Source organism: Grammomys surdaster, unplaced genomic scaffold (genome assembly GCF_004785775.1).
Source record: "Grammomys surdaster isolate TR1022 unplaced genomic scaffold, NIH_TR_1.0 126313, whole genome shotgun sequence".
NCBI classification, from domain to species: Eukaryota; Metazoa; Chordata; class Mammalia; order Rodentia; family Muridae; genus Grammomys; species Grammomys surdaster.
Window position 1 is genome coordinate 2,352,002 of NW_021621113.1, and position 20,179 is coordinate 2,372,180.

Genomic DNA, 20,179 nt, shown 5'->3' on the forward strand with positions numbered 1-20,179 from the left:
TAATGGAGAAAAGATGCAGAATGAAATGGAATCCCTTTTGCAGGGTTGCTGAGCCTGTGTTCAGAATATGACTCAGTGGATAGGTTCTGGGATTCTCTCATAAATCCTCCTCTGGTGCCATCAGTACTGGCCTGCCATTGGGGTGGGGGAAGTCTCAGAAGGGAGTTTGACTCCATGAAGTTCTTCTCATTCCCAGAGCCTGCTGCCAAAGGCCCTGCCAAGAACTCAGAAGCAGAGGAAGTCATTCCATCCCGGCTGGATATCCGTGTGGGCAAAATCCTCAGCGTGGAAAAGGTAGTCATTCCTCACCACATCTTGAAGAGGCAAAGAAGGGTTAGGTTTGCATGTTTCCATCTGTAAGAAACCTATCTGGAGACAGGAAGTAGCATCCCTGGGGTCGTATTCAAGTCAGAACCCAGGTGTCTAATGCAGGCTGCCTCTGAACCTCGTACATCTCAGCCAGGAACACAGTGGGAACTTAGCCATCAAATATGGCCTGATGATGTACTCAACTAGGATGGACCAGTTTGCCTGGACTAGCTTTAGGTTGGCCACTTATCCCCCTAGACAGTGAGGAATGGGGGTGAGGCTTCCTTTTTTGCAGACAAGTCATGTGATCAGTCTTTGGCTGGAAAGCCTTGTTCTAGGCATTTTTTCCCCTGACATTGATTTCTTGACATTTCTGGGCCTAAGCTTCCCAACCAAGGCCAACATTAGTCCAGTCCCAGTCACCTGGAACTCCTTGGTGTAGTACCTGGGGTGTAATTGCAGTCACCAACAGTCCAGTCTTTAATCTCCATTAGGAGATTTTCCATAAGCCACTAGGTTTATTTTCTCAAATCTAGACCCTTGAGAAATAATGTTCCTTCAAGGCTTGTTCTCAAAGCCAATGGAGAAAAGCACATGCCTGTGATTCTAGAATTAGGGGAGCTGAGGCAGAAGGACCACAAGTTGGAGTCCAGCCTTGGCTATATAGTGAGACCTTGTCTCAAAGATGAAAAAAGGCCAGAGTAGGGAAGCTTTGGGAAGAGCAGATGTCCCTGGGGAGACTCACCAGGCATTTAATCCACTCCACTGTGGGTATCCCCCATTTACCTATTTGTATATTGGGGGCTGGGAGGAATATTCATGGGATCGGGGGATCTCAGTCAGGCTTGGTAGCTCTCTCTGGCCCTGACAAGACTCTCTCGATGGCAGCACCCAGATGCAGATAGCCTGTATGTGGAGAAGATTGATGTGGGGGAAGCTGAACCCAGGACTGTGGTGAGCGGTCTCGTACAGTTTGTATCCAAAGAAGAACTGCAGGACAGGCTGGTGATAGTGCTGTGCAATCTGAAACCCCAGAAGATGAGAGGCGTGGACTCCCAGGGCATGCTGCTGTGTGCTTCTGTGTGAGTGAGGATGTGCTGGGCCAGGACCAGGGGAGGGTCAGAGACTGAGGAGTCGGCCTGTAGATTGTCTTTCTGTGTGCCATGTGCAAGCCCTTCCTGTTGATGATAATGGATAAGGCAGAAAGGGGCTGCTGTGCAAGTCCTGGAGTGAGACATCTCCATACAGATAAGATGTTAACTGCATGGGTGGTCATGGGTGGTGGCACACGCCCTTAATCCCAGCACTTGGGAGGCAGAGGCAGGCGGATTTCTGAGTTCGAGGCCAGCCTGGTCTACAGAGTGAGTTCCAGGACAGCCAGGGCTACACAGAGAAACCCTGTCTCGAAAAACCCAAAAAAAAAGAGTAAAATAAAAATTAGTGGATGCTGGGCACAGCAGCACCTACCTTTGATCATGACACTTGGGAGACAGAGGGGGAAGGGGTCTCTTTAATAAGCCTGGTTTGCATCTTAGTGGGAGCCTGTCTCACCAATAAAAGGATGAAGGTCTGATCCAGCCCAGTCGGTGGGCCTCAGGCTTCCACCTCATAAAAGTGAGCATGGTGATCCACACCCACAGCCCAGCGCTGGGGAAGAAGCAACCTGAGAATCAGTTCAGCTACATAACAAGTTTGGTATAGCCTTGGCTACATGAGACTCTCTCCAAACAGGCAAACATAACTGAAGGTGTCGTAGGAAGAGGAGGAGCCAGGATGCGGGCATGCTGTAACTGGACAGAGTCCTTGCTGGAGACTCAGTTGTAACTTCCCAGGAAAAGGAATTTAATATAGTCCTGGTTATATGTTCAGAGATGTAGAAGGGTGATGGGGACCGTCTGGGCTACAGTGCTGAGGATGTCCTATCCCTTTAGGTCCCAGCTCACACACTTTAACATCCAGAGCTTTTGGGAAATCCATAATCGTGCCTTTTCTTCTGTGTCTTTCCAGAGAAGGGGCCAGCCGCCAGGTTGAACCCCTGGATCCTCCTGTCGGCTCTGCTCCTGGTGAGCGGGTATTTGTACAGGGCTACGAGAAGGGCCAACCAGATGAGGAGCTCAAGCCCAAGAAGAAAGTCTTTGAGAAGCTGCAGGTAAAACACTATTGCCCTTGTTGGAAATAATGTTCTAATAAGGCCATATAAAAGACACGCAATCCAGATGTTAGTTATAAGCCACAGGATGCCTAGATTGGGCAGATCTAGGGTTATTCCAACTTATTCCCCAGCTGTAAAGTCCATTGTAACTTGCTGTTTCTCCTGGCCACAAGGTTCTGGTCCATTGTGGCTTCCTCTTCTCTGTCCTCCTCATCCCTCTCCCTGCAACCCCCTCTCAAACCTCCAGTTCCACTTGACTCCCTCCGCTGCCCAATCACAGGCTCTAGCCGTTACTGACCAGTTAAACTGGGGGGAAGGCTCACATGGCAGCTCTGGAGAGAGTACACGTGAGCATCTTCTCACAGGCGACCCACACCTTGAGAAACCAATTTTAGCTATAGGACACATGCAGCATATCAACCCACTGCAGTCTTCCATTGCCCAGGCTGCCCCAGTGTGCTGACCCCACCCCTTGCCCAGGCTGCCCCAGTGTGCTGTTATTGAATCAGCAGCTGTCTCTTTCTCAGTGAAGACTTCCTGCATCTGAGCCCTCTGTCCTCATTTAGATCTGAATGTGAGCTTAGTCTCAGGACCCTACATATGCTGAGGAGGACTGACATGACTGTACACACGAAGGACTGACATGACTGAGGGAGGGACTTGACATACTTCCTTGTCCATTTGATCTAGTCTGAGAGCTCAGCAGATAGGAGGTTATATCCACATCGTACTTGTCAAGATGCCTGCTCAGACAGGGTCACCAGAAATCATGGAGCCAAGGGCAGGTGTGGCAAGGGGTTCAGGCTTTGACCCTCCATCCCACAGCACGTAAATGAAGAAAAGGAAGCAGACCCCTTCCCCACCTTGAACTTCAAGCACTCACCAATGCACACACAGCTGCCCCCATGGTCCTGGACTCACAAACTCATTGATTCTTCTCAATATCAAGACCAGAATGTGTCATGCATGCCCTGTCCTCCATGTCTAGACTACATCTGTGTGGCACATTAGCTCTCCATGGGACAGACACCATAGAAACTGTCTTAAATACAGGGCCAAAAATGAGGAGACTAGCCAGAGTCCTGCTGGGTGTGTTGGTGCCTACATAGTAATTCCAGTACTTAAGAGACAGAGAGAGGAGGGCTGCCCCAGGTTCATGCCAGTCTGGCTTATATAAGGAGGTCCAGGCCAGCCAGAGCTACACAGTGACCCTGTGTCAGTAATCCTCAACTGTTTTCTTCTGGTCTTTTGCTGACTAGAGGAACATTCATGTTCATCTGCTTCTTATGCCTGAAGATGTCTCTTACTAAATAGCGGCAGGGATCATGTTCATGGTGTGCTGTACTCATTGTACTCATTGTGCTGTACAGCACACTTAGTAGCAGAGCACTCAGCATAGGCATCAAACAGAACTCCAGGTTTGATCCATGGCATCCCAGTGCACACAGCGGTGCTGCAGTGGACATCGGCAGTCTAAGAGGCCTTTGTCCTTACTCATGGATGTAAATGTGCTTAGCAGAAGGTAGGAACACAGAAGCCTTTGGGAGCTGTGCTGAGAAGTTGGCCTCACCTAGGTGTGATGGTATACACCTTTAACTCCAGCACTCAGGAGCATGGGCAGGCAGCACTCTGAGTTTGAGACCAGCCTGGTCTACATAGTGAGTTCCAGGACAGCCAGGGCTACTCAGGGAGACGGTTTCAAAATCAAAACGGAAAAGTTGGGGCAGCTTATGCTAATATAAGAATGTTGAGTCCTGCCATTGTGACTTGATTTTCAGGCTGACTTTAAGATTTCTGAGGACTGCATTGCACAGTGGAAGCAAACCAACTTCATGACCAAGCTGGGATTTGTCTCCTGTAAATCACTAAAAGGGGGTAACATCAGCTAGCCAGCTCGGCGTCCTCCCACCGTCCTGTCTGCCGGCTCAACTTGTTGCATCTTTCACCCGCTCCCATCAGGACACTGAAGCACCAGGTCTGAACTGCTGACTAGATGCAGGACTTGGAAAGGACTTCTACCGTGTGGGATCACTGAGCCTGCCTGAAAGGAAGCAGTGCCTAGGCTAAGCTACGCTGCCCAGCAGCAGACTGGCTCTACCCTCTCTCTTCTCTTGGCAGCTGACTTGAGAAATCTGGTTTCAATAGAACCCACAGAAAAAGTTTATTCCACAGTCCTTGTAATTGGAAAAACACTGGTTCCCAAGTTTCCATGGGGTTTTCCCTGCAGCTGTACCTTGAGCTGAGAGCGAGTGCCTGGTCTGGGCTAATTACAGCTTCTCCCCAGCAGGAAATTGTGGGATTTGGAAAGAAGGGAAAACAGAGCCTAGAGGTCTCCCAAGCTTCCCAGGGCTGGCAGTGTTCTCCAGGCTTGCCTACCCTGAGGCTTGGCACCAGAGGCAAGATTTGCCCCAGCTCTCTTAGGGTCCCCTTGATCTGGCTAGGTTGGGCACTCCCTAAACAAACCAGCTGTGTTAGCAGCAGGATGGGAATGGACTGACACAGTGTGGAGCTTTCTTCAGAATGTGAAATACTCCATAAAGCATCTCAGTCAAATCACTAACCGCCACTGTCAAATTCAAATAAAGTGTCTGAACAGGGCTTTCTGGACAGATTCTCGTGAACTACACCACCTAAAGGTACAGCGTGAGTGCGGGGCAGCTGCTATACTCACCTAACCTGGGAACTTTAGCCATACAATGGGATGAGACAGGCAGGGACATCCTGAGTGTCCCCTTGGTCAATACTAAGGTCCCCTCTTGGGTCAGTGCTTGCAGCAGGCAGGACACCATCTCTTGTATGGCCAGAGCACTGGCCTGTCTACCACAGCCAGGTCCTTTTGTGCTTCATTAGCCTGGGCTAGCATGAGGTGTGCATTCCTCAAACCCTGTTACCACGTATTACCAGGTGTCACCTGCTGCCGACGTCTGGAAAACACCAATCACAGTCAAGTTTCAGTCATTTAATTAATACCTTTTAATGAAACACAACTTTGTCATGTGTCTCACTCAAGCTTCAGAAGAGAAGGATTGTTTATATAGACATATCAAAGACTCAAAAGTAAGGAAATATATATATATATCTTCTAACATGTTTATGCAAATTAAAAATCAGAGGCTTTTGGTCTCTCCATTTGCACAAGGTCAAGCTCATTTACCCCAGAGGACCAAGAGATTGTCCCTCTTAGGCTCTCCTTCCTCCTTTGTACTCTGGCCCACCCAGTGGGGAAACAGAGATCCCAAGCCAGGGCCAGAGCTCCCGAACCCTGGAGGGGGAGACAAGGCAGCTGCCCTCCCACTCCACAGCTCCCAGACTACTGCCAGGGCCTGGTTTCATGGGGTCCTGACCAGTCCTAGATCCTGGGGCAGAACAGTGCTTACTTTGATTGTCTTCCCTCCCAGTAATGTAGACCCAGCAGCAGCTACCCATCATACGCTGGACAAGGGAAAGACGGCAACGAACAAGCAGCCCTAACAAGAGGGCTTAGGGAGCCTGGACTCTACCCCATCTTCCCAGTTCTTGACAGCAAAGTCAGTAATGGGGTAGTGTGTTGCTCCCTTGCTAGTGGAGAAGCTAATGGCAAGATCTCTTGCCTATTGAAAAGACTCAAGGGGTGGCCCTGAAGGAGGCACAGCCGTTGGAGCCTATAGAAGAAACTCCAGCTTACCTCGAGGTGGTACAAGCTGAAAACAAGTCATGAGATTCCAGGAAGAGAAATTAGTATAGCGGAGGCTGCTATCTGGGGAGGATAGCCACCTGCCTGCTCAGAAGATCACTCCTTATCCCCTCTTCTAGAGAAGAACCTGGGGTAACAGAAGCCCTTGGCTTCCCATCCTGGCCACAAAGCCTCAGCTCCCTCCACCTGGCAGAAAGGTAGCTACAGAAAGGACATGCACCAAAGAGTGGAGACAGGTCAGAGAAAGTATCTGAGGAATAGGCCCGGGCCCACTGCCCAGTAAGTCCCTGCCAGATTCCCCACACCTTGGCAGTATTTCCTGCCAAGCTGAAATGGACACATCCCATGAGCTCCTGGCTCTGAAGCTGTGCCCATCCACCCAAACACAATCAAGTGTCACAGGACAGGTGCCCAGCATGCCAAGATCCCAGATGGCTCCCTACTCTAGTCTGGTTTTTGGTTTTAGTGCACAGTGCCCACAGGCCTCCTCTGGCTTTTCTCTCTTCACCCATAAGTCCCCTAGAAGGAGCACCTGACAGGACTGGAAGGCAGGAGAGTGGTTGGTGGTAAGTTGAGGCACAGGAAGGCTAGCCTCGACTGTACCTTTTGTGCTTTGGAATTCCAAGCCCCACTCCTGCCAGCAGCCTGGGAAGCCTGTGAGGACGAAAGACTTGCCCATTTCCAAGAACTAAGGAAAGGAGTGGACTGGATGGCAGAGTGGACAGACTGGTCCCAGCTGGGGGCTGGCTACCAAGGACTGATGCTGCCCCTCCTGTAAACAGGCTCTTGGAATTCAGTTTCATGAGCCCTGGAGGATGGACATGCAGCCATTTTGCAAAGTGCTTTGATTCTGGACTACAATAAACATGATTCCAGACATGAAACAAAATAAACACGGATTCTGCTCCCTCCCACCGCTGTGGCCTTGGGGCCGGGGTGGGGGGTGGGGCACAGTCACCCACTGCCACCAGCTACCTTCTTCAAGAGGAGGCTAAGGCCAAGGCTGAAGGGCTGCTGGAGGTGAATCCTTTCAGGAGAAAGGCATGAGGAGGGGTAACTTGGAGGATGGGCAACACCAGGCTTGCATAAACACGGAAGGAAGGCTGTGAAGATTAAGGCTGCAGGCATCCTGTCTTAGGTTGTGTCTGCCAGATCCTCTCTTCCTCGGAGCTGCTCGGGTCCCTGAGAGACTGTATCCCTGGGATGGGTCAGCAGTGCCAGTTGAGTGATGACGGTCAGACCAGTTTCTTCTGTGGATCTGTGAGGAGAAGACATTCAGCAAGCCTCCCAGCTTGGTTCTGACAAAAACCCCAAAACACACCTCATGTAACATGGGTATCTACACCCCATTTTAAACCTAATTAAGACAGGAGACAGTGTGATAAAGTGGAATACACTCGGAGCGGGTGCCAGAGTGTGTGTCCCATCTTTCCCTCCCGGCTCACATTCCTGCCAGTATTTTGAAGACAATCTACCAGATAGCTCAAAACCAGAACCATTTTATAGATCCAAGAACATGCCCACCTGTGGTGGGCCCTCAGAGAACTGATTTTGCACCAGTGCCTACAGTACCTGAACCAGGGGGGCTCATCTTCTCTGTAGCAGCCAGCTGCACACCTCCATTCTCTGCCAGCTCCCCCTTAGTCCTGTCCTCAGCGTGAGGGAGCCCATTGGTGGATGGAGCAGTAAGAGACTCTGCCCTGGGAAAACTGGGGGAGGGAGGGACTCCCACAGAGGGTTTGCGGGCCACAGGTGGGGGAGCCTTGGAAGGCTTCTTCTGGGCCTGGGGTGTCCTCTGCCCTGAAATACTCCGAAGTTCTGCCACCAGATTCCGCTGGAGGTCAGCCTGGGCCTCAGGGGACACAGGCCTCTCAAGCTGCAGTTTTCTGGTGCCCTTGGAGAAGATAAAGCTGGCCTTGGAGGCAGGAGACTGTGGAGACCGTGGCTCTGCCTCAGTGGACAGAGCACTTACAGGGCTCTCACTGGCAGCCAAGCTGGAGGCCTTGAGTCGGACGGCAGCATGGAGCCCAGAGGAAGGAGCAGGCACTGGGCTGGCCCGCCCAGACAGGGCTCTTCGCAGAGGCTTCTGAGGGGCTGATAAACCCGGAGGATTTGGAACCCCTGTGGAAGCACCCACAGAGCGAAGCTGGACCATCTGCAGGAGTGAGGGCGTGACCAGGGGTGTGCCAGCATCCTCCCTGGGAGCCCCACTGTTCTTGCCCGAGTCCTTCTGAGGGAGCTTGGCCAGAGGTTCTGACACAGAACTAGCTGGAGGTGGAGCTGCTGGAGCTGCTGGAGGGGTTTGGGACAAGCTAGCAGCTGAAGGGATGGCAGCCTCGGAGCTGCAGGGCTCCAGAGGACCGAGCTCTGGGCCTGTAAAGAAGACCTCCTCAGGTGGGGGAAAGTCAGCCATCGACAGGTCCTGTTCCTCAGGTGCAGGTGGTGGTGGCGGTGGCCAGCTCGGATCTGGAAGGATCTCCTCAGCAGTTTCTGGAGGAGGTGGGACCTCCTCAAGCACCTCTGGCTTCTTAGTAGGTGGTGGAGGTGGATGGTAAGATGGGGGTGGGGATGGTGGGGGTGACTGGTCTTTGAAGGCAATAGGAGACTCCTGGGCTGGAGTCAAGGTTGTCTGAGGCATGGAAGGGGACGCAGGACTGGTGTCAATGGTAGAAACTGGCCCAGGAGCCACAGCAGGGGCGGCCACGACAGGGGCAGCCACAGCAGGGGCAGCTTGGTTAGAACTCTTAGACTTGGAAGGCGGTGGAGAGAAAGGAGCAGGCACCTTAGGATGAGGAGGTATGACAAACCTGTCACTCAAGGGAGTGGACGTCTGTGGGCCAGAGCGGTCTAAAGGAGTAGGGTCTGAAGAAGATGAACACAGAGATGTGAGGGACGAGGATACAGAGGCCCCAGGAGATCGAAGGGATGTCACTCGATCTGGTTTGGGGGGCTGAACCTTGCCTGGGGAAGCAGGGGCAACTGCCAGACCCTTGGGAGGCAGAGTTGGGGTACCACTTTGGCTCGAGTATCCACTTGAAGGTGAAAGTGTCCGTTCTGGGGAACGTGGGGGACGCCTGGAGTCACCTGGGGACAAGCCAGAGCCCCAGGTGCCCACTGAGCTGGGTGGACAAGATACTGCCCCCACCCCTGAAGACCCACCTGTGGTGGGCGGGCGAGGCAGCTGTGGCTGCTGCTTTCGCTCTGGTTTAGGTGGCAACCCTAAGGGCCCATCAGGCACTGCTGAGCTGCGCTGATGGAGGGAGTAGGTCCGGCGGGGAGGCGGGGGAGGCCGTTTCATCTTACGCAGGGACACACTCCTGCCAGATAACTGCCCACTGCTTCGGATGCTGGCCGTGTCTGAGACCTCAGCTGTGCTACCCCCGCTGGGGGAGCCTCTCCCACTACCCCCTGGAGGAGGGGGTACCACATTATTGCTAGCTACAGAGCCCTCTGGCTGGCCGTCAGAACCCCCCTTAGAGGAGAGAGTGGACCCATCAGACACAATGGTCTCGGAGGACTGAGAGTGACTCCAGTTGTCACTGGACGAGGAAGCGTTGCGGCTGCGGGGCTGTGGACTTGAAGCTGAGGAGAAGCGGCCCAGTGAGCGAACCGAAGCTGGGCTAGCAGAGAGCAGGCTACATCGGCTCAGAGTGCGCAGACTGCTGCGGCCCAGGGCCACCACATCCACCGTGGGTGGCAACACGGCATGCGGGATCAGCTTCGACAAGTAGGTGGCCTGAGGTGAGATAGACATGGCTGGGCTCAGTGGCTCTGGAGATCCTGCTCCCCCTGTCAGTCCAGGCACTGCGAGGGACATAGGCCTCATCAGTGGTGGTGGCCGGGCTCCTGTGGATCGGCCAACAAGCGTGTCATCATGGTAAACACGATCGATGTGGCGTTGGATGATAGCCTCTGCATCAGTACCAGCCTCTGTTTCTGCCTCCAGAGCCTGCAGGGACACCCGAACCCCTGTCCCCAAGGCCAGGCCCGCTGGGCGCCCATCCACTGTGGGAATGCGGACAGCATCCCGTGAACCAGGAGGCTGTGGGGTGCCTGGTGCCTCACGGTTGTTCCGCAGGCCTGAAATAGACAAGGAGATGGGGTCAGCAAAGGGGCTGGCCAGGCTCCCCGTTGTCCACCCCCACTGCCCACTGACAATGGCTCACCAAGCTCCTTCTGTACATGCTGAGGCAGCCCCAGCACCGTGCTCCTCCGCTCCCTCCGCCGCCGTCCTGACTTTCCAGATTTGGGGAATGAGTCATGGGGTCTGAAGGTGGAGCCTAAGGAGCCAGTCCAGGGGGAGAACCCATTAGAGCAGAAGGCCTCTGAGCACTCTGCAGACACGGCTCAGTACTAATAAAGTATAGGAAGTGTGCTTTCTTTAAGACTTCTGAAAATCCCCTCACCGATTCAACAATGACCTTTCCATTTAGCAAACGGTTCTTATTACGTAGAGAACAAATCATATCATCATGCCAAATGGCTGATACTCATTCCAGTGAGGTAAATGTTCTTAATATCCTGATTTTCCTGGAGCAAGGGGTTACACATGCCTTCTGTAGGCCTCTGAGGCAGTCCCTAGCCAATCCTTTGGCTTTTGTTTTGTTTTGAGATAGGGATATATCATACAATCCAGGTCAGCCTCTAACTCACTATGTAGCTGAGGAAGACCTTGAATTTCTCATCCCCCTACCTCCATTTCCGAAGCGCTAGGATTACAGGTGTGTCCTACCACACCGTTGCATGGACCCAGGCTTTCCTGCATGCAAGAGCAAGCATGATAGCAACTCAGCTAAGCTGAAAAGTCAATCTCTCAAAGTCAGACGCTCTAGAAGTGAAGGGTTTACATTTCTGGTCATGCAGCAGCTAAGGTACCATAAACCAGAGTTCCCAGACCCTTCACGAGCTTGCTTTGGGGTCAGTGTCCACCATGAACTTCCAAAAGGATAAAGGGTACTGTCTGGTAAATTCACTGAATCACAAAGCCTGGGATATAAAGCAATGTGATGGTGCAAGTCACCTCTCCCCCCTGCCTAGGAATCCCAGCAGATGACAACACACCTCTGCGCTGGATCATCTCCGAGCGGACAGAGAGAGCATCCTCCGCTGTGGAGCTCTCTGTCATGTATGACTTCTGACTGCAGAAGGAGATGGTGTCTTCATCCGGCCCCATCCTCGACGACTGTTGGGGGATCAGAGTAACTTCAATGGGCTGTCCAAGGCTCCCACTGGATTCTCCCAGCATCAGTTAGCACTGAGCAGGTACCAGATGGAGCAAGCCTGGACTAGTTGTCAGAAGTCATTTAATCTACCTCTTCAACATACAGAAGAAACTACTCCAAGAAAAAGCCCAAAGCCATGCATGCCAGAGGCTAAGCCAGAAGAGAAGAGCAGGGCAGAGCAGGGCAGAGCAGGGCAGAGCTGGGCACAGGGCTCACCTGGATGCTCTGGGTGTCTCCATGGTCCCAGCCACCCTTGTTTAGTTTCTGTCTTTCTGGAAGACACCAGAAGGGTCTGTTGGCCTAGGCCCCTGACCCAGGAGCTGGGACTAGCACTCAAACAGGACAGGACTTACCTTGGTGCTGTAGGGAGCGGAGCCCCTCCTGGGCCTGTGTGTGCAGCTCTTCCAGATGAGGCGGTCTCCCGCTGGGGAAGAAAACGTTGTCCTGGTGTTCATCTCCTACAGATCCTGGCCCCTGGCTGGGCCCTGTGCCCTGACGGTTGTCATTCTCCGATTTGGCAGAGCCTGATGGGACAGAGAAGGAAGTGAGGCCCAAAGGCATGTGGGCACTGGAGACTCACAAGCACAGCAACACAGGCATGCAGAGCACACTCCTTTGATGTCTACCCCTGCAATACCGCCTAGATACACACTTATCCCATGTACACACACTGACTACACCGGAGGGTACATATACCTGAGTAATCACATCTCGTAATGGGCCTGCACAAGGTCAACACACAGGCCCTTTACATCCACGCAACATTTACGGGCTTTGGCAGTGTAGACACACAAACAATACCCAAGTATAAACCAGCAAACGTGGCTCCTCCAGCTTCCACGGATCCACCTGACACCATTCTGCATACACCCAAAGTAGACATAAAACTGCACCCACGAGTCACTAGGGGTTCCACACAGGCACCCCAAATACATGCAGAGCCCACAGCAAATATGTTTCTTGTCTCAAGACCTGACGCTTCACTTTAAAGGAAACCAAACCACCTTCTTCAAATAGCCCCCTGGCCCAAGTCCAAGAAGATGCCATGGAAAACCACAGACCTGTCAGTCACAATCAGATTCCCAGAAAACCCTAAGGGAGGAATACGCCAGGGACACCTACTTACTCATATGGCTGCCCTCTAGAAGGATACACAGGGGAGGGGAGAAGAGGAATTAGGCCCCACAACTCCCACTGGGAACTTAGCCTCTCTTGGGGGAACAGGCCAGGTATGGCCTCTCCTGAAGGCCCTGGCCTGGCCCCAGGTACAGAGGAGCCAGGGCTCCATTACAGAGGATCTTGTTACAGGCTCTGCCCACAGAGGGGCTAGTCATCTAATCCTGAGGATGGGGCTGTGTCAGCACTTTGCAGTCCCGGCCCCTCTTTAAATGAAACCCACAACATAAGCAAAAGCGCTGGGAAGGTCATGTGACCTTGGCAGTACCCTGAAGAGGAGCAGTAACAAAACAAGCCCTTTAAAAGGCCCCACCCCAGGAACTGGGTCTCCAACTCGGACACCTGCCATCTCTTTCTTCAGTATTCTTCAGCACCAGAGGACCTGCCCCAAGAAGCCACAGGAATCCCACCAAGGTGGAGCTAAGAGGTGTCCCAGGAGGTCTTGGGTGTTCCCCTCTGTACCACGATTTTACAAGTGGAGAAACAGCCTTGAGTGGAAAATGTTTTCCTACAGTCACAGCAAATGGCTCAGACAGCCAGGACTAAACTCTGCATTCCCAGAAGGGAGCCCTGCCCTCCCAGAGCACAAGAAGCCATAGCTCCTACAGTCAGAATCTAATCTGAAAGCCAAGCTCCTAGGCAAAGGAGTGCAGCCGGTCTCTACCTTCAAAACTGCCCTCTACAAATGTGCTTCCCAGGGTGCACTTGTCTGTCGACCCTCCCACTGAGGAGATGACTCCTGAGAGGGCTGTCCTCTCTCTAAACTGAGCTATACCCAGTAATGAGTGGGTATCCCAGTAGGAAGGCAATCTGACCCTAGGACAGCTGACTCCAAGGTCAGAGAGACCTGGGTCCAGCCTCTGGGATCACAAGCAACACTCTGACAAAGGCAGCGACAAAGCGGATGGACAAAAGCATGGCTGCGGGCGGACTCAGACGGCAGCAGTCGGGTAATCAGAACCCCCACCTCATCACTCTTCCAAGCCTTGATCCCCACCAACCTAAGGGTCCAGCAAAGGGACCTGTCACCCTTGGCTACCCCCACAGCCACACCCACTCACCCTTCTTAAAGACCTCCAGAAGCGCTGGGAGATGTCGACCCAGGTACACTACCATGTCTGCAGCAGATGGTCTCCACCTTAACCTCCCCAGAGCACCAGACAACACCTTCGATACAGCGCAGCCCCAAGGGGACTCAGGACGCAGGGATGCAAAGCAAGCTCACAGCCAGCTGCTCGGCACAGTTCGGGCAGGAGGGGGAGGGCTGCTCCAGGTTCTCCTCCCACCTTTGCCACAGATCCCGCCCATCCACTAACCCCACCCCCAAGCAGGATACAGGGAAACTGAGGCCCAGAGACTGGGTGCTTTGCTACTGAGTGTGACTGGAGGTACCAAAGAGAAGACACAATGTCAGCTGTGGTTCACTAACTCTGCTCCCAAGTTCTTGTCCAAACATTTGGGTGCCAGAGCTAACGGAAGGGTCCCAGCTGCCAGATGGTAGGTGGAAGAGCCACCAGACCAGACTGGGCATGATGCCCATGCCCAAGACCCAGCCATCATGGCTAATTAAGGTAATTTCCCAAGGAAAGAGTTCAACCCACGGAAAAACCAGGCAGGAACCCAGGGCTACCTGTGAGGGTGACAGGGACAGAGCTGGCCTCAGAACATGTAACTGAGGCCAGTCAGTGGGATGGCTGGAAAGTGGCTGATGGCAACAGTCAGTCCACTCACAGACTTCAGCCCCACACTTTCTAAAGAACTTTCCTCCCACCTCGGCAATGTGACAGCAGAAAGGCTGAGAACAGCAGAGGCAGGGGGATTCAACACAGACCTGCTCTTTCAGCCCAGAATTCTTCCCAGAAGCCATCCTGAATACATGCTCACCTCGCACTGGAGTAAAGAATTAGCCCAGAAACAACTCATAGGTGGAATTCAAAAAGTCCCGGGAGGGGAGGGGAAGAGAGGGGGCGGAGAAGACAAGAAGGGAAGGAGAGAGGGGAGGAGTCAGGTTCAGATGCACCTTCAAATACATCACACAAGCCATGACCTCTGACCTCAAATAAAAGCAAGGTCAACACCTGGCATGGCTTGGTGGCACACACCTGTAATCTCAGTAGTGGTAAATTCAAGGCCAGCTCAGGCTACAAAGTGACTTCCAGGCTAGTCTGGGCTTCACAGCAAGAACCTGTCTCAGGAGGGAGAAGTAGGCGGTGCTGGAAAGATGGCTCTGTGATTAAAAGTACTTCCTACTCCTTGGGAGTTGGCTTCTAGAACTCACATTGGGTAGCTCATAACCATCTTGTGATTCCCTCCAGGACCCAAAACTCTCTTCTAGCCTCCTCAGGTACCAGCATGTGAGGGGCAGATACATATACATATGCATATACAAAAATGAAATGAAGAAGTGGTGAGGCATACCTGGCTCCTGAGCATATGACAGACACATGGTAACAAGATCTAGACTAACTGGTCTACAAAATGAAACCATCAAAAAAAAAAAAAAAAAAAAAAGCAAAAAACACGAAAACAGCCACAACAAAAGACTCTGGGGAGGTGACTAAGCTGGCTGTGCATAAGAGCACTGACTGTTCTTGCAGAGGACACAGGTTCCATTCCCAGCACCCACATGGTGACTCACAACCCTCTGTAACTCCAGTTCCTGAATCACCAGGCTCTAGCCAGACAGGCACTGCCTAATGCAAAGGGCTTAAGGTAGAGTTGTGAGTTCACTACCACGGGAGCCAGCACAGCTAGCAAACAGTGAGCTGGGAGAAGGGCTGGCAGAAGAAATCAGGAGAGCAGGCTCCAAGTCAGGTGACCCCTGGACCTTACCCTGGAAAATCAATGACGGTTTCAGCTGGGCAAGGACCAGGGACATTTACAATGAGCTCTTCTGGGAAGTCCACAGTAGCTGAGAATAAAGGGTCTGTGAATTGTGTTGAGCTGCAGCCCAATGTGTGATGCTGCACCCCTCCACGGCTTCACCCCTCCCTGAAGAACCAAGAATTCAGTGGCTCTACAGTTGCAAGACCCCTTTGCACCTCCTTCTCCATTTAGCTCTGGCCTCTCAAGAGACTGCTCAAGCACTAACTAGAACCTTACTCTAGAAAACAAACATTTAGTCAGGCAGGCGGACGTCTGTGAGTTGAAAGCCAACCTGGTCTGCAGAGTGAGTTCCAGGACAGCCTGGACTGCACAGAGAAACCCTGTCTTGAAAAACCAAACAAACATCTGTGGGGCAGGATAAGCACCAGAGGCAGGCACTTCTGATTATTTTCTTTTTAAACAAATAAAGTAGGCCTTTCCAAGGCTGAACCTGGCATCAAACTTGTGGCAATCCTCTTGCATCAGCCTCTCGAGCGCTAGGATTACAGATAAGTGCCATCACACTCATTTTTTTTCCTTTTTTTCTTTTAAGTTTTGTTTTTTTCAAGATAGGATCTCTCTGATAGCCCTGGCTATCCTGGAACTCCCTCTGTAGACTAGGCTAGCCTCAAACTCAGAGATTCATCTGGCTCTGCCTCCTGAGTGCTGAGATTAAAGGTGTGCACCACCACCCTGCCTTTTTTTTTTTTTTTTTTTTTTAGACAGGGTCTTTGTAGCCCAGACTGACCTCAAACATGCTGGCTGGCCAAGGATGACCTTGAACTTATTTTTTAATTACTACACTATTTTGCGTGTGTGTATGGGTGGGTGGGCGCACACACCACTGTACACATGCGGAGCACTGCTCTCCTTCCACCGTGTGGATTCAGGGACCCAGCACAGGTAGCTGTGACTGCAGCACTCTGCCCACTAACTGACCTGACTCTGACCTGACCTTGAATTTCTCCTTCTCCTGCCTGCACCTCCCAAACCCTGGGATTACAGACTTGTACTGCAACACCCAATTTATGTGCTGCTGGAGAGCAGATCCAGAGATTCCCGCCCACTAGGCCAGGGAGCACTCTACCGACCTGCCCAGAGTAGTGAGCTCCACCCCCTGCCCAGGGTAGGCACTTTCATCCCATTTTACAGATGAGGAAATGAGAAGGTGGGGGTAACCGGTCTGAAGCCACACACTCTGGCCTCCACTTGGAGACAGGAGCCTTTTCACTGAGAACAATCTGAACCCAACAGTCACATTCTATTGACTGTGTCAGCTATAAACCTCACCTCCCGGCTTGGCGGTGGGGGATGGGACAGACTCAGTCATCTCAATAAACTGGAGGCCTTTAAGCATAGCTGCCCCTGTCCTCTGCCTCTAGGCAGGACCCTTCATCCTCTCCTATCTGACAGGTTGTGGTGACGACTACATTAACAGGTATTGGTGGAGGGCAAAGGCTGCTTCTGCCCAGTGGATGCTACACAGTCCTGGGAGACAAGAACTCTCCTAGGAACTCAAGGACCCAGGCGGCTTGGGAGCTATGAGACTTCCCAAGCCCTCAGCTGCTTCCTAAGCCTTTCACAGTGCAGGGCAGTCACCCTTGGCTTCCCCTACACAGGGAAGGAAAGGGCTGGGCTCCTGCTGGGGGTAGGGTGAACTTAGCCCAGAGGTCCTGGACCCACTACTGGCATTCAAGGTCATGCCTGCGAAGAAATCCCCAGCCACAGCCAAGACTCTTGCCTGACAACACCTGGTTCCCCCAAAAGCTCTCCCCCTACCCAGAACCTGCTGAGCTCCCCCAGGAATAGGGCTATAGACCAGTGGCTTAATTAGGGAGGGGTTCTGCAGCCTGAGTATGGAATAGGGAGGAACACCCCTGAACCAGATGATAACCAGAGAAGAGGGAGGAACTTCCCAAGGCCACACTTAAAGAGTCCCCAGTTCAGGGCTTGTCTTAGTCCAGAGGTGCTGCCTGGGCAAAGACCTGGAGGTGAAGGCCTCACCCCACCCCCACCTGCCTGAGGGAGGGGCTTCTGCATCCAAGCCCTCCTGCTCCTGCCTGAGGGGGGAAGCCTCTGGATCTAACCAAGAAGACATCTTGCTCCTTGACATGGCCCACCAAGCATGGTACACCAGGAAGCAAACAGGCAGATCTTGAACTCAGACACAGCCCACGGCCAGGGGAAGAGGCATGTGCCACCGAGCCACCTCCTCCGCCGGACAGATACATCCAGGACTACACTAACAAAGCACACACAGGCCACCCCAGTCTACAGCCACCTCACCTACTGACAGGCCCACACAGGGCCTGCCAAGTGGCTGCGAGTATAGGAAGGCAGGTGTGTGTACCTACTACCCAGGGGCTTTCCTGAGCCTGGGGATACGGACATGAGCCTGTCTCCCTCCAGAGTCACATTCACTTGGGCGCATGCGTGCATACTCTCTTGGCAACATCTCCTATGGGGTGAGGCCTCAACCTGCCCCATTCCAGAGCAAGGGGTGGGGGGTGGCACACCCACAAGTGAACAGGCCTGACTCAGGGGAGAAGAATGAGGGGGGAGGGCACAGCTGGCCAGGTGGCCTTGCTCAGGAGCTGGCACCCTCTGGCCAACCCTCTGCTCCTGTCTCTTCTGCTCTTGGCCGGCTCTCCAGCTGGGATGCAAGGTGTTTAGAGACTCTTGGTCTCAACCCTCCCTGTACAGATACACAAGCTTAGGGGGAAGAGGAAGGCTTCTACAGTCTAGAGGCAGAACCAAGCGTCAGTAACTGCTCTGTCTGTAAAAGCAAGACAACAGAGAGAAAATAACTAACTAGACCTCGGTGTCCACACTTTCTCTTCCACTGCCCACGGGCAAGGTGAAGTCTGCTTTTATGCAAAGAGACACGAGGAGACTCCGGGGAAAGAGACTTCACTTGCTGAAGGTCACCCAACCAGGAAGTATCGGACCTCCATTTAAATCTGGATCTCACATAAAATGTCACGGCTGTCCCAACTCTGTTAATGGGTAAAGGGTAGCCAGAGCCTCAGCCCCTCCCTGACCAAAAAAAAAAAAAGGTGCACCCCACCTCTAAAGATGAGAAATCTACTTCCCTTTTCCCACTGTCCAGCCCCACCTCAGCAAGGGCAGAGCTGACGGGCCAGGCAGGTTCTAATGTAAATATTGGGGGGGCAGGCAGGGAGTGCCTGGAGCAGGGGGAGGATCCCATCCCACAGGGTGCCTGCCCAAGGGGGACAGGCAGTAACGCACAGAGGAATCGGTACAATAATATAGCAAGTGCCCTAAGGAGTTTCCAGGTCAGCATTTGCCCCAACAATGACATAGTAACCCCTTTCGGCCAGGGAACTGTGAGTTTTTCAAGCCCTTTCCTTTGTTCCTTCGAGAAGGATGATTAGCCCCATTTTATGGATGCCAGAGAAGCAGCCAGCATGAATCAGTGGGGGAAAGGGCTAAGAATCAGAAGAACTGAATTCCAGGCTTTGGACAAATAAACCAGGCCTCTCTTACGGCCTCTGTCTGCTCTTCTGTAGAGTAGGACTAATGTCTGCCTCTCCTCAGCGGGCCTGAGGACACCGAGCAAAGTCACAACGAGCTGGTGTAGTGATGACATCTATAATCTCTTATTTTTTTTTTTTTTTTTTTGGTTCTTCGAGACAGAGTTTCTCTGTGTAGCCCTGGCTGTCCTGGAACTCACTCATCCGCCTGCCTCTGCCTCCCAAATGCTGGGATTAAAGGTGTGCGCCACCACTGCCCGACTGACATCTATAATCTCAACACTTGAGACAGAGGCAGGAGGACTTCTACATGTTTGGTCATGTCTTGCTAGAGAGACGGCTCCATGGCTAAGAACATGACTGCTCCTCCAGAGAACTGGGGATCAATTCCCAGCACCCACATGGAGACTCACAACCATCTGTCAACCCCAGTCCCAGAGGATCTTCTGGGGGCACACTACACATAATGGTGAACAGACCTACACGCAGTCCAAACACCCCTAAACATAAAAGTAAGTTAATAATTTGAGAGAGAGAGAGAGAGAGAGAGAGAGAGAGAGAGAGAGAGCGAGCGTGCTAGCTATGTTGAGGATATGGCTCACTGCTCAGAGCACCTGGCCCAACATGGGTGAGAGGCTCTAGGTCTGACACACAATACTGTCCATAAAGAAAGAAAAAAAAAAAAAAAAAACAACAGGGGCTGGAGAGATGCCTCTTCCAGAGGTCCTGAGTTCAATTCCCAGCAACCTCATGGTGGCTCACAACCATCTGGAATGGGATCTGATGCCCTTTTCTGGTGGGTCTGAACAGAGTGACAGTGTACTCACATACATAAAATAAATCTTAAAAAAAAAAAAAGAAAGAAAGAAAAAGAAATAGTAAATTGACTGGGCTGGAGATGTAGCTCAGTTGGTAGAGTGCTTACAGAAAGCCCTGGGTTTGATCCCCAGTACCCCAGCACTGGGCACAGTGACCTATGTCTGTAATTCCTGAAGGATTTGAGGCCAGCCTGTACTGTGTGAAACCCTGTCCTAAAAGACAAAGAAAAAAGAAAAAGCTACATAAGCCAGCATAAACACACACAGTATTGGATCAAAGCTGGCCCTGGCCTGTCCAGGGCATGGACAGTACAGGAAGGGTCTTCCACTCACAATACAGCAGCAACTAGTATTCCTGCTGAGCAGCTGAGGAGATCCCAGGCTCACTGAGGCACACAGCTCAAGGGTCAGTGACTTTCTCAAGGCCATGTGGCTAATAAAGATAGAGGAAAGTTGCGCTTTGAGCCAGC

General features: G+C 52.4%; 2 protein-coding genes across 2 annotated transcripts in view; one reads left to right on the forward strand and one right to left on the reverse strand.

Annotated features, from left to right (window-relative positions):
• Nucleotides 1–5,059, forward strand: part of Yars (tyrosyl-tRNA synthetase) — a 28,919-nt gene extending 23,860 nt beyond the window's left edge. Inside the window, exons 10-13 of the mRNA XM_028759666.1 lie at nt 197–294; nt 1,198–1,391; nt 2,317–2,458; nt 4,240–5,059. Of these exons, the coding sequence (XP_028615499.1) occupies nt 197–294; nt 1,198–1,391; nt 2,317–2,458; nt 4,240–4,350 (545 nt within the window). The 3' untranslated portion in view covers nt 4,351–5,059. The remainder of the gene's footprint in view (nt 1–196; nt 295–1,197; nt 1,392–2,316; nt 2,459–4,239) is intronic.
• A 346-nt stretch (nt 5,060–5,405) lies between these two features.
• The window catches only part of Kiaa1522 (KIAA1522 ortholog), a 28,904-nt gene continuing 14,130 nt past the window's right edge, over nt 5,406–20,179 (reverse strand). The window contains exons 2-7 of the mRNA XM_028759665.1: nt 11,710–11,880; nt 11,573–11,628; nt 11,196–11,316; nt 10,301–10,414; nt 7,707–10,214; nt 5,406–7,392 (exon numbers count right to left, since the gene is read on the reverse strand). Of these exons, the coding sequence (XP_028615498.1) occupies nt 7,370–7,392; nt 7,707–10,214; nt 10,301–10,414; nt 11,196–11,307 (2,757 nt within the window). The 5' untranslated portion in view covers nt 11,308–11,316; nt 11,573–11,628; nt 11,710–11,880 and the 3' untranslated portion in view covers nt 5,406–7,369. The remainder of the gene's footprint in view (nt 7,393–7,706; nt 10,215–10,300; nt 10,415–11,195; nt 11,317–11,572; nt 11,629–11,709; nt 11,881–20,179) is intronic.